The sequence below is a fragment of the Pinus tabuliformis genome, chromosome 4_2 (assembly GCF_031772625.1).
Source record: "Pinus tabuliformis cultivar Carrire ecotype Pingquan chromosome 4_2, CPIR1, whole genome shotgun sequence".
Taxonomy (NCBI): Eukaryota; Viridiplantae; Streptophyta; class Pinopsida; order Pinales; family Pinaceae; genus Pinus; species Pinus tabuliformis.
Window position 1 is genome coordinate 295,942,875 of NC_142304.1, and position 17,259 is coordinate 295,960,133.

A 17,259-nucleotide genomic window follows, 5' to 3' on the forward strand; every position below is an offset into this window, starting at 1 on the left:
TTTTCTTGAGAGTTAGGGGGTTTTCCCCCTAAGCATCCCCTTCCCCCATTTGGGGAAGACCCTTGTGTGTTACTTGAGTGGTTCTCTTCTTGTGTGATCTAAAATTAGAGTAGAGTAGATTTAACACCAAATGCATTCAATTTCATTTATAAGCTATTCCAGTTACTTTATATATTTGATTTGACTTACTTTCCATTTCATTGTACATCTATCTAGTTTACTATTTTAATTTACTCATTCATTTTAATTTCAAGCATTTCAAATCCTACACTAGATATTTACTTTGCATTTCTTTCTTAGAGCAATAATTTACCTCCAGCTTAACTGGTTGAAGTAGTAATTAGGGACCATCCATCCCCATTGTCTCCTTACTCTGAGATCCAGGCCGGGGAAAGGATAAGGTCTAGGGAAGGGAGTTACTTTGAGACATGTTTAAACAATCTTTCAATCTAATTCACTTAACTTCAAGCGACAACCTTACTAAATCTAAAATTTACGAAGAACATCTCCTTACAACACAAAGTAGGATTGATACCTGGATTTATGCTTTATCTGCTCTCTTATTTCACAAGTCTTGTTTATTTTGAGTAATCATCATTATTTCAAGTATCATTTGTTGAACATCTTGTTGCATTTCCAAGTATTTTCATTTATTGTACTTGCTAGTTTCTTATTTCCCACTTTTACTTTTAAAGGCATTGGTATTTTGGGGCATCTTTATTTCAAGCATTTCTTTCCAAGCATCGATTTTCAAAGTTATCATCTTGGATCATTTGCTTAGCAAGTACTTCCAATTTGGCACTGGTCTATTTCCTTCATCTTGTAATATTTATACTTGTGGATGTATATGCTCATTAAACCCATGATTGTGTTTTCATTCTTTTAATGCTCTACATAGTTGACTTGTATCTTGGTCATTTTCACTAACTCCTAGAACTTAATTAGTTAAGCCTTAGTTTTTCTTGTAGGGCACACCTCCCTTGGCTTCGACTAGGAGTGAGCATAGATGGAGGAGTTGCGAATTGAGTGACAACCTCAACTAGAGACTTACCCCCAAGGCCACACCAAGTGGAGTTAAATATTTTCTCCACAATAAGCCCAGATGTGGATTAAGGTGGCAACAAATGGAAACCAAGCTTTAGAAAAGCACTGCTTTTCATCCACAAACCAATGATAGTCAACAGAAAATTGATACATCTACTCTAAGGATATTGTAGCAAATGCCCTAAGCTTTGGGATGAGTAGTTGCATTATGTACAACATTCCTATAATCGTGCCATACATTCTTCTACTTAGAGGTCTCCTTTTGAGACATGTTTTGGCTATTTGCCTAAGTCTCATTTGGACTTTGCTTTGAGGAACAATTCGGTGGTGGATGGACATAGCAATGCAGAGAAAGCCACAAAGTTCATCCAGAAGATCTAATTGGTTCATCAAGTTGTGTGGGAACAATTCGAAAGGAACCAAGCTAAGTATAAGATTATGCATGACAAGCATTAGGTTGATCATCATTTCCAATTCGGTGATCAAGTTTGATTATATATCAACAAAGAACATCTTAAAGGTGAAGGAAAAAAACTCAAACCAATTAGGTATGGTTTGTTTACAATTTGAAAAAGATTGATGAGAATGCTTTTCGGTTAGATTTACGTCCATATTTGAAAATGCATATCAACAAAGAATATTTTAAAGGTGAAGGAAAACAAGCTCAAACCAATCAGGTATGGTCCATTTACAATTTTGAAAAAGATTGATGAGAATGCTTTTCGGTTAGATTTACCTCCATATTTGCAGATGCATTCAATGGTGTTCAAAAATTGAAACCATATGAGCCTCCTATGATTATGGATTAAGATAAGAATGTTCAAGTTCCTTTTGTATATGATTTTTCTCTTGAATATCTCAATGAGTTGTAGGAAGTTATTATTTTTTACAGGAAAGTGAGGATTTCACGAAGAGGTGAAGTGGACATTGGAATATATTTGTGTGGATCTAAAATAAATACATCAATGTAAAGCATGATGGATGGAAATAAGAAAAGTGAGGGAGTTGTACCCTTGCTAAATAAAATCAAACTTTCGGTGGTCCAAAAACTTCTTAATGGGGAGGATTGATCCAAGAAGATTCTCATAACCAATCCAAATTGATGATCTCAAATGCTAATGAAAAGGTCTCCATGTCGAAAAGTTCATCAAAAGCTTTCCAACACAATTTGAATGGACTCAAAGGGACATGTACATAATATCCTTCCAATTTGCACATAATTATATATTTTAAAGGAAAAATAAAAATAATGTGAACTCCAGCTTAAGATGAATCTGAAGATTTACTTTGCTTATACTTGTCTCAGACACAAAAATTTAAAAGAATAAATGTACCCATGTGATTGCTTATACTCCAATTCAGAAACTTACATTTCTGTTTCCTTAGGTCTAGGGCACAATCTATGGGTTTTATCTATCTACGTGTATCCTGGAAGACCTTCTTGCAACATCCTCAAGATACCGTAGAAAGCATTCTAGAAATAGGATGCACAGCATCAGGTTCGTTGCCCATTACAGCTTTAAATTAAAATCTCGATCTATGGAAGATAGTTGTCCATTTCAAAAAATTGCCAGGTATTAGGTAATGGGGGTATGTGGATGTCAACGCGGGACCACCTAAACTACTAACAGCAGTCAACAGGTGTGGCACTGAAAACAAATTTTTTAAACTGGCACTCAAAACCACATTTTGGGGTAAAAAATTCATGTAAAATCCAACTAAAAACCTAGTCATAGTTTCAAAGCAGGAACTTGCCAGCATGAACTTTCACCATTTCAAAACTAACTCGAATCCTCAGAATTTTTTAACAGATCCAGATCTTTGGATTTTTCTGAATAACAGTGGGTGAACGAAAATTTTACCACTTACATCTCGTCATATTTTATTTTCCCATTCTTTTTGCGTTAATTGGCAGTTTGCATGTATCGCATGAATTCCAAATGTAGACAACTCGTGCAACATCATAAATGTTACAGGGAGTTATTATTGTTGGCAGCAACGCTCCAACCTCCACGTGTCTTTCACATTGACAGATTTCTAGACATTGAAGATTGGGGTAAACATGTTTGGAAAACGATACCATTAATATTGTTATGTCAAGCAGTTCCAAGTATTCGAGTGTAAGCATGCAATTGACAATGGAATTGCTCATCTCCATAACCCGTGGTAATTCTAAGTAATCTACACCTGCTGTTTTAGTATCCTACTTTTTCAACTGACTTAACAGTCTGATGGAACTGGGGAAACCTATCCATCGGAAGCAATTAAAAATCCTCTATTACTTAAGCTCCATAGATTACCGATGGAACTGGCCAAACATGTTGAAATTCAAAAGTGTCAATTCCTCTCAACTCATTAGGTTAGAGAGAAAATCCGACAGCTTTTCCACCATTGCGCGTTCTCTCTCTCTTTAAGCAGCATCCTCAGAATAATTAGCTTTCCAATAGCATCTATCAAATTTTTTTTTACCTTATGCCCAGTAAAATTACTTATTGCATTAACCGCTTATGTGCAATATGGGGAGGCAATTCCTAAATACTCGAACCCGATTGATGAGAAGACAGGGACTAGCTGCTATGCAGCGCCCCCTTGTTTCATAAGCAATCGGTCAATGTAGATCCTTCGAAAACTAGAGATAGTTCTTACCTGAATGGCAACATATTTCGGACTTTCGGAGCATTGGGCATATCCATAAATAGAGAATTTGTAAAGAAGGTAAGACGGCGTCGCGCTTCTAAGTTGGCAGGAACATCCAAAGCAGATTCCTTGACTGTTAATAGCAAATGAAGTCTCTTAATCTGTCAAAACATACAATTGCCATCTTTTTAGGGATGAATTCACTCTCTGTGTCCAATATTGATCAATCCAAAATATTTACCTGCTCGTCCCATGCATCATAGCGTGGGTAAGGATAGCGTACAAATGCAAATAACGGGGTCCTTTCAGTCTGATCAATTCTGGTTCCATCTTGTATTGGTTGTGAACCATCGGTTGAATGCAAAAATCTGTATTGTACAATTATATGAGAATTGATAAAAATACAAACAATGTTTCTAACAATTTTCAGAGAAATGATAGAAAGGCAACTCACTTATGACCATCTATCATGATATCTTCAGTAACCACCTCTAGCATATCTTGAAGAAGAAGAGCAACTGTGTCTCCGGAAATTACTTCAGTATCATTTTTCAACTGCAACATGTAAATGTTCAAGTAAGCTGTACAACTAAGTTATCATCATGATAACAACAAGCATGATGCTATATTCACTGAAAGCACTTATACCAGATATTCTACTAGCTGCACAAACTTGTGGTACAGCAAAGGAAGCTCGCTCATCTTAACATTCTCCAGCAGGGTATTATTCTCAATATGCATATCCACTTCCTCAATTATTTCCTGAACGACCCTGAGAAGAGAACACAAGTCATGTGGGTAACTATACTAAAATCATAAAAGCTGAAGAAACAATCTCAGAGCATACTACAAGCCAGAGACTTAAAAGAAAATTCTACCTGCATTTGAATCAAGAATAACAGTAACAATTTCCAAAAATAAAAGCTAGTTTATTAAAGGAAACAGACTTAAATCATCAAGATAAACAGCCATCAGCTCTCAGAAAGAATCAAAAGAAGAGTGTAATGGTCCTATTCTTGCAAAATAATTAAATGTTCGTACCTTTTCTCGTTTTCACCGATGATAATGCTTTTAAGAACATGCTTGGATGATTCATAACATTCTTTCACAGCCCATCCCATGTTTTCATCAGCATTTATATTTTTTTGCAGAGCTGCATCGTTTCCTTTGAAATCTTTTGCCATGTCCAATGCTATAGGTATCTGGACTTGTATGGGAATAGCCATAAGAAGGTAATTGTTAGGAATGAACTGTTTTCAGTAAAAAAGAATATGAAGAAACAAATGTACCTTGCCAGCAAGTAAACATGGTGGCCATTGCACAAAGTGAAAACCGGCATCTGTAGAATATGGTAAAACCAAGAGATCCATCTCCCTGAACAAGATGTAATCTGGTCAAGGCCTCATCAATTTTAGTTACTAACTTTTAATTTTTAATTGTAGAACAGAATGTTACCTATTGTTTATCAAATCCTCTTCACGAAAACTAGCAATGACTTGATTCCATATCTGGGCAAAATTTGCAGCCTCATTTTTTTTCACTGGCTTGGCCTGCAACATCCAGAACATAATTTATCTTAAAATACTACCAATCATTAGGTTGGTGTCCAGCAAAAAGCAATGTTGAGGCAAAAGCCCATTTGCAGGAAAGCTTAGAGCTTCTTGAAAATTCTCCTTTTCAATTCTGGCAATAATGAGTCATGACCAGCCAACTCTGACTCAATCCTGGCAAACATTTCCAAGATTATTGATGAGGCAGTTGATTCAGCCATACTAGTGTCAATTTGAACACATGATAAACAAGTCTGCATTCAATAGAAATAAAATGCTACAGCAGAACTAAATAGATAGTTAAACACCTAAGAAAACTGTTGGATCTGCAACCATAATATTTAGGATTGACTGTTCAAAAGTTAAGACATGGCATATCACATGCTTGATTCAAAACATTGTTACCCCTCATTTTAATGATTGCACTTGTGACATTTATCACAAGGATCAAGATTGCAAGATGACATTGTTGGATCATTTGATGGACTTGTTATCCTTTATACTAGCAGGGGTACCTATACATTCATTTCTGAATTTTTGCACCATTGTAAGCCCAAGGTCATAGGTTAAAGCTATGAAACAATTGTGTGAGGCCTTGTAACATATATCCTAGAGTTTGTTTGGTCGGACCATGGCCAATTCCTTTGAGTTCATCTCTGTTCCTTTTGTCCTAGATAGGATTGGGGACCTTTGATGGGCTTATATGAGGACTCATGGTTTTGGAGGAGCCTTCTTTTTGTAGGGGTTATTACTAGTGTAGGGGCTCCAGTCCATGTCAAGTGTGCCTATGTCATTCCACATGATTATGAGTCTATTGAGTCTACGGGTGGTCTTGGATTTAGTGTAGTGTCCCTCAGATGTTTCTAAGACATGGTAGTCTTACAATCAGTGACATTTCACACTTCCAAAGACACTTCATGTTTCACAATGCAAAGTGGTCTCGAAAGTCAAAAAATCAACAGGGTCTCAGATTGTAGAGCTTGAAGAGAGGATTACATCCCACATGGAAATTTTCCATTTGATGAACACATTCTCAAGATATGACTAGTCAAAGCTAGTCAAACAGGTGGAACATCTTTCCAGGGGCAAAATAGGTGGAGCATTGATGTATTTTAGACAAGCATTATGTCAAAAATGGTCTAAACAATGAGAGAAACAAAACCCATGTCTTGGTTTTTGTACTTCCTAAAGGGTGTTAAAGATCCTCAATTTGACCATTATTATTGCGTTTTGACCCGGGTGATATGGAAAATATTTTGTAATGTCCCAATCTAGGAAAAATAGTGTTATGCAAAGCAAACAATAAAAACAACACCATAAAATTGAAACATTCAATGCACACCCATAAAAAGTCCAGGAATAACCATCAGTTGAGCCATTTTATTATAATATAAGAGCAAAGTACAATAATGTGGAAGTGGTGCACCTAGGCTTGCCTCAATGGCAAGTGTGATGAAGCCCAGGTAGTAATATGCAATGTTCCACCAAGACTCCGAGACGAGGAGACGCGGGTGCAGGGAGACATATAAGGGGGACGTGTGGGAGTACCCTCAAATTTTAGGGAAATTTATGGGGGACAGAGGGACGTTAGGGCATATAATTTTTATCTTTATATATATATATTTCAAATTCATATTCAATAATGAAAACATAAATACAATGATACATACATAATTGAATTAAATAATGAAATACATTGATCCATACTCATCATCCTTACTAATACATCCATGATTCATCAATAGAAAAGAGATTCAATAATGAAATACTCTGATCCATATTCATCATTCATTATTCACCATTCTAGAATCTACATTGATTTAAAAAGTAAATTCATCATTCATCATTCTAGATTCTAAATTGATTTAAAATTAAATTCATCATTCATCATTCTAGAATCTAATTAGTACTAAGCAAAATAGACTATAATAGATACTGAAATCTGAAGACTAGAATAGTAAATTGATATAACTAAAATTCAAAAATAGCGGAGTGATGAGTTTAAAAGTCACTCTAAAGTAGACAGAGGGCTTGCTGCTCTTCATTAAATACTAATTCTATACCCTTGTACATGACAAAATGCAATGGAAACATTGCAATCCATCGAATCCTGAATTCCTAAAAAACTATTAAGTCTGCTGGATTTTGATCGAGATCTAAAATTCTACTTTCTCCATATGAAATCCAATGAGGTCGGAACCACTCTCAAACATCTCGAGTCATTTCATGGTAATGTTAAAAATTTAAGTAAAAGTGACATTTACCTTTATCTTTCATGATGAAAATGAAAGATAAAGGTAAATGTCACTTTTACTTTAAGAATTTAACATTACCATGAAATGCATAGCATTAGTAGGACAATATGGTCAAATACTAGGTTTCCCCTGTCATAAATCATTGTTTACAAGCAAATTTAAGGGGGGTGGTCGCGTCCCCCACACTAGGGAAACGTTCCCCCCTACGTCTCCCCACATCTCCCCAAATGGGGGACGTGGGGAAACGTTTGCCTAGACGTCCCGGGTGTGTGGGGTGCAAGGGGTGCATGCCCCCGACCCTCAGGGATGCGTCCCCGTGAAACACTAGTAATATGTCAAGCCCAGATGGCACAAATAGCTACTGCAATGATGCCCTGCAATGCTTTTGTGAAGCTGTGATGTCTACTGCCAAAATGCTGCTGGAAACCCCACCTCCAGTGCTCAGAAAATTCCAGGAAATTAACCCCGACCTCTCCACCCAATACCCAAAATAACCCACGAAGGAATTGGCCAAATGTTGACCTCGGAATTTCGGCCCAAATTCCCCTAGCTCCTCTAGATGCTAGCTGAGTTGGGACCCCTGTTTGACCCCATAGATCTGCCCAGAAAATTCTGCAAAATTAGCCCCAAGCACCTCAACCAAAACCCTCCAAAACCCAGAAAGGGGTTGGCCTAGTTCTGACCCCCGAAATTCGGCCACCAAATACCACGTCCTCCTCCAAGTGCTGGGAAATACGACCTGCCTATAGCTCGCTGGAAAAACCATGCCAATCACTCCAAAGGTTGAGATATGTGAAAATTCCTCAGCCGAAATCCCTACTGCAGCAACTGATGATATTACTCTGATTTGTTAAATTCCTTTAAACAAATTACTTGTTGTTTCCTACAGCAAATATTGTAATACATACATTGCAACCTTCACTTAATTAAATATTATACGGAAACAAGAGACTAAGCAAGAAAGAAAATACAACACAATTGACACCATTATTTTTGGACAAATGTCCCTGGAAAAACCCAATGCGGGAAAACCGGTGTAGCAGATCTAAGGGTTTATTATTATTAAGCAATAGCAAATTCTGAATACATCTTTGAATACCTCTTGGGTTATTAAGTTATAGAGAGAAATACTGGCAAAAAGATTTGTGAGATTACCTCACACAATCACTGAGAAAATCCAGGCTGATTCGAACACTGGATGAAGTGCCTTTAGCAGGTCCTACACTGCCTCTGCGCAGCCCTCACGCAGTTCCTGCGTCAACCTCTCTAGGCACTGCATCACCCAGTTTGCTAATCGATTTGCTGCTTGGAGTCTCTGCTCTTAGTCTCCCAGTCCCACATCTCGGCTCCCAGCTCCTAAAACTGACTCTGTCGAGCAAAATCTCAGACTCTCTCTCACCCTCAGCATGGCCCTTCGTGGTCTTGCGTCAACCTCCGCATGAGAGTTGCTGGATCACTCTCTGCGGATGACTCTCGAGCTGAGAAAATCTCTCACTCAGGATGCTATCCCTGCCCCTCTCTACAAGAAATCTCCTCGATCAAAACTTCCTCATGAGAACTTTTGACTTCAAGTATTCAATCTCTTGATCTCTCGATGTCTTTTCCAAATGACTCTCAAGCTCCCTTAAATAATCTTCTCGTTGACATTCAACGGCTCAGATTAAAAGCTAATGAATGGCTAAGATCATTTTAGCTTGATCCTTGTCTTCTTCTAGAAGTTACACCCACAATTAGATTAATACCCATTAATATTTTTAATTTCCTAAGTTTAGACTTAGGGTCCCATTAAAAAAATATTAATTATTTTAATAAAATTGTCTCTGGGTGGAATTTCCCAAAACTTTTTATGGGTTCTTTGGAATACATGTGCCCAAGCCTCCCTGCAAAATTTGAGGCCTAGAGCACATCCAATGCTACCCCAAATCAACATGATATTGTGAAAATTTCTGAATCTTTACAAACAGAAATCCTACTGCAGTTATTGATTTAACAACTCCTACTTGTTATTTCATTCAGCAAGTTATTTAATTACATAAATAATGATGTAAATTTTATTGCAGACTACACTGACATACAAATCATAAACTAAAACAATAGATGAGACAAACACATAAGGGACACTGTTATTTTTGGACAACACGTCCTCGGAAAAACCCAATGCGGGAAAACCGGTGAAGCAAATAAAGGGTTTGTATTATTAAGCAAGCAGAATCTGAGTACAACAGGTTGCCTCTCAAACCAGCTAACCTTACAGAGAAATCACGACAACAAGAAATACATACGAGGGTTTACCTCGTTCCCCAAGTCACAGCTAATTCAATGAGCGATCTAGCTCCTCCCGGCAGATACTATGAAGTTCCTACGCAATCACTGCGTGGGCCAACGTCTTGCCTTCAAAAGACTGCATCACCCCTTTTGATGGTTCGATTTGGTGGAGGAAGACTATTGTTCAGCCCTCCAAGCTCAAAACCTTGCTTCTCCAACAAAATCTCATACTTCTTACGAATTCTCTACACTGCCACTGCAAGAGACCTTGCCGATCTGCATCAGCTCTGCGTGAGCCCTTCCTGGGTTGCGTAGGCCTCTGCACTGCCTTTTTGATGCTCAGGCTGCCTCTCTGCCATGTACTCTTTAGCTCAGAACTTCCTCGCCAATCCAAATCTCTGCTTATGCCCCTCTCACTGCAACTCAGATCACTTGTTCGATTTTCTCAGCAAACCACGCCCCAGAAAAATTGAACTGACTGATCAACTTGGTGTATCTCCAACTGACCCTCAAGCCTCCTCTTATACTTTTCCTATTGATGAATCAACAACCGAGATTACGTATCTAATCAACGGCTAAGATTAAGTTAGACTTGATCCTCGTCTCTTAGAAGCTTCTCACCCATATTTTCATTAAAACCCATTAATATTTTTATTTTCCTAAGTTTAGACTTAGGAACCCCATTAAAAAATATTAATTATTTTAATAAAATACAATCCAAGTGGAATTTCGCCAAACGATTTTGGGTCTTGGAGATCTCATGTGTTCTAGCCCCTCCACAAAATTTCGAAGCTAGAGCACATCCAATGCTACCCAAAGAATCAACACTCTTTCATAGCGAGGAATGTGCTCTAGCAATACTTCCCACTAGAAGTATCACATTGATCCACGACATTGGTCCTCTGCGTTGCTAATGCTCGGACTGCTGCCCCTCATCCACTGCATTGCTACAATCTGTACTGCTGCCCATGACACTACCATTGTCTCTGCTACATCAATACTGCAACTCCCTCTCAAATTTTAATATGCTGCATCATGTTGCCCCTAGGACTACCACTGCTAACTGTTGCACTGCAACTTAGTTGCTGAGAAGTAAGCAATTGAAAATCCACCCAACAGTTGACATGCTAGTTAGTCTGGATACCCCGTGATGTTGAAGCTGCCTATGCTACTAATTTGTGTTGACCCTCTGATGCTATTGCGCTGTTGTTGTATCTATTTTGTGCCTCTCGCACTGCTCAACACTCTATTGCGCTGCTTCAAACTTTGGCACTCTAGCTCTGCCACTATCGCTCCATCATCCCTCACACCATGTGACTCTCGTCATTCTGCTACTGTCATTAAGGGCTCCCGTAGCTGTATGTGATCTAAGAGTTTGGGCACTTCAAGGATCGTGCCCTAATGTAGTCCTCCCGACTACAACTAAATGTTGCCCCACCTCTTCTTTAAAGGTGCATGAGCACTCATGGTGCAATCCTCATCATCGTCTTCCTTGTCAGCTTTCCCTGGAGCAGCCTTTGAGTCAGACTTGTCTTCCTTGCCCTTCTTCTGAGGGCACTGAGTGGCGAAATGTCCCAGATCCCCACATCTGAAGCATCTGACTTTGGATATATCGTTCTTTTTCCTCTTCCGTTGCCCTTGTTGTCCTGCTGATGCGAGAGCTGCATCTTCCTCTTCCTCCTCCTTGACTCTGATTCCTTTGCCACTACTTCCCGCCTTGGTTAACCATCTGATCTCTTCCTATCGAAGAGTTGCCCACATCTCCTCCCAACTGGGGAGAGAAGCCCTGCCCAAGATGCTCTTGACAAAGGTCTCTCAGTCTTCAATGACTGCATTCAAAACAGTCCTGACCATGTATTCAGGATCTAGTGTAGACCCTACAAAAGTTAGCTCGTCTCAGATCTCTTGCAACCTAAGAAGGAAGGGATCGATTTCTTCTCCCTTCTGCATTTGATATTGTCTCAGCTGGTTCTCAAGCAACATCTTTCGTTGAATGAAAGTTCCCTCATACAAAGTGGTCAAGGCCTCCCACATTTCCCTTATTGTGTCCTTTTCAGCAATATGTGGGACCACATGATCCTTGACCCCGTCCAAGATCATGCACTTCACCTTTGCTTGAGCCTCCTCGTATTTCTTGAGAGGATCAACATTGACCGGAACAACAACCATCCTCAAGGCATAGTCCTTGATGCGATTTTTGTCCAAGACTGCCAGTATCCTGGCCTTCCAGATGACAAAGTTGGATGCTCCATCCAATCTGTCCTGATCCCTCAGTCCATCAACTGCCATCTCTACTCAAATGAGTATCGAATAGGTTCTCTTCTCCCTTTCTCACTGCTACCCCAGGAAGACTCGGATCTAGATTTCTCTGGCGCTAGAAATCCTCTAAGGAACAAGTTCCTTCTAGACTCCCTCTCAGTTCTGATTTCCTTCACGGAAATCCTACCGCCAAATAATGTCGAATCACCCCTTCCCAATCCTCCTTTGTTGCTGCTCAACAACCCGGATCTAGATTTCTTTGGCAAGAAATCTGTTAAGGCAATGACTCCCTCTACCTTGGTTTCATCTCCACAAACATTGTTCTGCAACAACATCCCACCAGCACCTTAGATTTGATCTGCACTGCTCCTTCTACCCCAGCAATTGAAGAATTTGAGCTCCTCGGGCTCTGCGCAATCACTGCATGAACTAGATCAACTCCTCCTGGCCATTGCATCACTCCTTCCTGGTCTAGGAAGATGACATGGCTATGCGTGAGCCTGATCTTCCCCTCTCTACTTCTGCGTTGGCCTAGAAAGCTAACACAATCACTGCATGGGCTCCTCCCAGCTACTGCTTGATCCAAAATGGATCTAACATAGACTTCTAAGTCTATGAATTTTCCTCACAGAGGAAAAATGAAAGTCATTGGATGATTTTGAAAATAGTCTCATTTCGTAGATTGTTTCATTCTAAATCCAACACAATTTGAACTGGCCAAAACGGACTCTAGATGAAGGAGTTATTGTAAAAAGAAGATTTTCCCATTGTCCTTAGAAAAGGAGGCATTTCTTATTAAATTTGGCCTAAGGGTTAATATTAGCCTTATGCGCTAAAAACCTTTGTTAAGCGCTAAACCTTTATAAAGCGTGTTTTACATTGAAAAAGCATGTGGGTAGTCTCAGCCAGGCAGATCCGAAGAATTTATATAAAACGAGCTAAAACCTTTTGAGTTTCGGAAGGTAGGCGGTAAATGGTATTTTGAGCAAGCTCCAGGCGGTAAATGGTATTGGAATGGTTGAACTCGATTCCATACACTAGCCGACACATAGCAGGCCGCAGGAAAGAGAAAACTGCTTTTTTGGGCGGGTAATCTCCACGCAAGTGGGCCACCCGAAAAATTATCCGTCGTTGGATTAGAAATCGCAGATCAATGGTGGAGATTGAACGGACTACTTGTTGTTTAGAGTTTAGCGCGAACAGTCGGATTAAACGGTAAATCAACAGACAAGATTAAGTCGCGATGTTTTAACCAAAGGCTGAGGGCATTGCGATATGCGATAGGCCGATGAGCACTTCGAGCCGTCGGATCGGAAAAGGAATCAATGGTCAGGATCTGATTAGAGATTGTTGATCGGAAAAGCTAAAGGGCTGCGGACCATGGAAGCAGCGACCGCTGATATGCCGAAACAACGATATAGCGATGGGCCAATAGCGCTGATTGGAGGGATCAGAGATCGGAGATCGGATCGCAGCAATGCAAAGGGGAGCATTGGGCCATGCGACATGCGATTTGCAATGAAGGCACAGACCCAATAGGATTAAAGGGGTGATTGAATTCCGTTTGAAATCTGACTTTGCGGATTTTCATTGGATTTCTTTGTATTTCCCGTGTATTCCATTATTTGGGTTTTGTTCAGGTTTAGCTGTGGGCAATGCGCAAAGCGACTCGCGATATGCGATGAAAGGACAGACCCGAGAGGATTATAGATGCGATTGCATTCTATTTGAGTTTCGGCTTAAAGGCTTATGATGTGTTTTCGTGAGTTTTACCTGTGTATTACGTTATGTGTCTATTCCGGGATTAAGGCAAAAGGAAGGCCAAATGATCGGGTTGCCTACGCCCGCCGGTTCCTTTTCAATTATGAAACCGTTTCTAATTCAAACATCATTGTTCCCCACCATAAGGAAATGATAAACAGAACGTGTCATGAAAACAGGATTTAAAACGCAGAAGGAGGCGAAGAGATGGACAGTCGGTTTCCACGCTTTAAGCAATTGTGGTAACAAAACGTGTTATAAAACGCGATGAACCCAGAGATGCTGGAGGGACAGAGGACCGCCACCAGAGAGCTCAAAGCAGACTTCTAAGAGCCATGATGCTATAGTGAAGTTGCAGAACGGCAAAGAGATCAAATGATCAAGCTATTGCTGATGTCCAAAGTGTGTTGAAGACAGAAGAAGGAATTCCAGAGACAGTAAAAGAATTCTGAGAGAGTTGGTGTAAGCTAGAGCTCAAAATAGCTCAGAGCACTAATTGAAGGAGTCTAGTCCAGAGAAGCCTAGATCTGTCTGCAATGTAAGGACAACCAAGGGTAAGATGGTATTTTAAGCCCATAGGTACAGTTGTAAACCTATGGAGTGTGGAACTTGTAAAAGAATTTAAGCCATAATCCCAAAGAGCCTAATCGAGTTGATTAGAGCTCAAGGAGACGTAGCCCAAGATATTAGGGTGAACTCCATATTATATTGTTTCCTTATGTGGTTTGCTTATTTGTTGCACTTTTATGTGTTTTATTTCAATTTAAGCAAATCAACTTAAAGCACTTAACAGTTAAAGGCAAACAAAAGACATACACTTATTTCAAGTTCTTTTAATTCCACATTTATTAATCATAAGCATAGATCTTGGAAATTGTTTAAGCTTTGGAGTGGGAGAGGTTCTTGTTGGTTGACAAGAAGCCTTTAGTGCCCCATTTTAGATCAGGTGGTATCAAAGCGGCAGGTTGATTAACCCCACCTTCAAAGAAGGTGATATCAGAGCTTAATTTATATTAGAGCAGGTGGTATTATGGAGCAGGTTGTATCGTGAAGAAGATTGTATCATGATGCAGGTGATATCAGATCGGGATGCTTGATTAACAGAGCAATCAATATGCTTGTTTGACTCGAAAGGTGTTTAAACAGTCAAGGATTGATTGTTTGATTGTTTGTGAACTGACTATTGTTTGAGTTTGCAAAAGGGAAAGCTATTGATAGCTAAGTCTAGGAGAGGACAAGAAGGAAGAAGGGTTGAAAGCATTCTTCTTATCCCAAAGGACCTCAAAGAAATCCTTGAAGCACAAGAGGTTTGTTGCAAAAGGTTGCTTGAATAAGCTCTTTTTTAATCTTGTTTGAAGTTCTTTTGTTCATTTTGATAATGACTACTTCTATAAGTGAGTCCTCAAATTCTTCTTTCTTCACAAGATTCTTTGATGAAGACATGAAGCAAGACTTGTTCATCACGATGGATATGGTGAAAGAAATGTATGAGGATGGAAGGAAGAGCATCCTACTTAGAGAGCAATTGATTCCATGAAGGAAGAGAAGCAATTGCTTTCTGACAAATTGTAGGAAATGGAGAGGCAACTTCATATTGCAAATATGAACATGAAAATGATGCATGAGTTGGAGACACAGCTCCTTGTTGCCAAAGAAGCCTTAGTCAAGTATTAGCTTGAAGAAGAGGTAAACAATTCTTGTTTGTCTTCAAATTCTTCTAAGAATGTTTATGCTGGTTCTTTTGAAAAACATACCAAAGGCATAGGGTCCAAGTTGATGTCCAAGATGGGCTATGAAGGAAAAGGCTTGGGAAAACATGCACATGGTATTATTGAGCCAATAATGGTTGAGGAAAGGCTTAAGTATTTGGGTCTTGACTATGGACAATCTTATGGAGAAAGTTCCAAAGCTGCCATGAAAACAATTGAAACAGTTCCAAGAAGGAGTCTCATTGCAGGTCTTCTACCTCAAAAGTGTGAAGATTGTATTCTTGGAGAATGCAATAGTGTGAAGCATATTTTGTAGAAAGAAGGTGTACATCAGCATACACTTGAACCAGAGAGTTGTGGAAACTCTGAAACCATTGAAGAGGTTGATGGTGTTCCAAAGGGAGCTACTTCTTCATTCAATTCACCTCCTCATGAAGGTAACAAAGGTGAAAGAGAAAGGTATAAATCTGGTTCTAATCATTTTCCTTTTGATTATGTAAAGCATGATAAATTTCCATATAAGCATGGGAAAATAATTGCATGTTCCTTTTGTGGTTTGGATAACCATAATGTTTCTAGATGTTGGAAGGGAATGGCCACATACAGGAAACTTTTGAATGAAAGGAAGCAAGAAGCCAAAGGTCCATTGGCCAAGGCAAATCATGCTGTCAAGAAGATGCACATGCATTGCACTTACTGCCATAAGCAAGGATACATCGCTGAAAAGTGTTTGACTCTGAATCCAACAATGCTTCCACGAAACTTGAAGAAGGTGGAAAGAGAGAATGGCAAGAATGGAAAGAAAGATTCCATGATTGATGTGTTTCAGGATGATTCACATGTTGATGCTGATGTGCAGACAAAGGTAGCACCTTTGAAATGGATTGGTAAGAAATGGTTAGAGTTCTTATCCAATTAAGATTGCATGTCTATTGATATAATGCATCTATTTGCATTTCTTTGTTAATGGAATTCAAGTTGCAGGGTTTTACCAAGAAGGTGAATGGAAAAGTTGAGTAGGAGACTCACTTTATTGCTACAACATTATGTTCATTTCAGCTTCGAAAGTACAGTGTACTTAAGCGAAAGTTGAAGGATGAAACATTATATTTCATTTCAGCTTCGAAAGTACAATGCACTTCAGTGAAAGTGGAATGATGAAATGCATGCATGAGAATGATGTGCATGAACACAGGGATGTTAATGATTTCCTTGTATTTAAACATGTATGTGTGATTAACTTGAAGGGTTGATTACTTTGTTGTAAACATGCATGTAATGTTAATGTTGACTTGGAAAAAGTTGATTTGGTCTCCAAGATGGAGATAATGATGAAGTGTTTCATCTTTGGAAAAAAGAGTCCTAAAGTTCTTTTTCTGTAAACAGTATGTCAAACAGGTACAAATGAAAATTTTGTGAAGCAGGTGTAACTTCACATTGGTTTGAGCCACCTTCGATCAATGATCAAGGCCGAGAAGTTCAAACTACCTTCTGTGACCTTCTCAGTAGGAATTCTGCAGGAAGTCAAGGAGGAAGACAGTTCTTCCCAGGAGGACAAGCACATCCAGGAAGGGAGTGTTCAAAGGCTTTGGTTCAGAGGCACTATGCAAGGCAAGTGTATGGAAGCTGAAAGAAGAGGGTGACGTACTCTCATCTACTGTTCAGAACAGTATATCAGTCTTTTGGAGACCAAAAGCTTTTTAGTGGGAAGGCATGATCCAAAATGGATATAACATAGACTTCTAAGTCTACGAATTTTCCTCACAGAGGAAAAATGAA

General features: G+C 39.2%; 1 protein-coding gene across 3 annotated transcripts in view; it reads right to left on the reverse strand.

The window, feature by feature from the left end:
- Window positions 1-17,259, reverse strand: part of LOC149169165 (callose synthase 3-like) — a 425,897-nt gene that overhangs the window by 165,117 nt on the left and 243,521 nt on the right. For all 3 annotated transcript variants that reach the window (XM_089428591.1, XM_089428590.1, XM_089428589.1), the window contains exons 22-28: window positions 5,137-5,231; window positions 4,971-5,055; window positions 4,723-4,883; window positions 4,330-4,453; window positions 4,136-4,236; window positions 3,923-4,049; window positions 3,691-3,842 (exon numbers count right to left, since the gene is read on the reverse strand). In XM_089428591.1, the coding sequence (XP_089284717.1) occupies window positions 3,691-3,842; window positions 3,923-4,049; window positions 4,136-4,236; window positions 4,330-4,453; window positions 4,723-4,883; window positions 4,971-5,055; window positions 5,137-5,231 (845 nt within the window). The remainder of the gene's footprint in view (window positions 1-3,690; window positions 3,843-3,922; window positions 4,050-4,135; window positions 4,237-4,329; window positions 4,454-4,722; window positions 4,884-4,970; window positions 5,056-5,136; window positions 5,232-17,259) is intronic.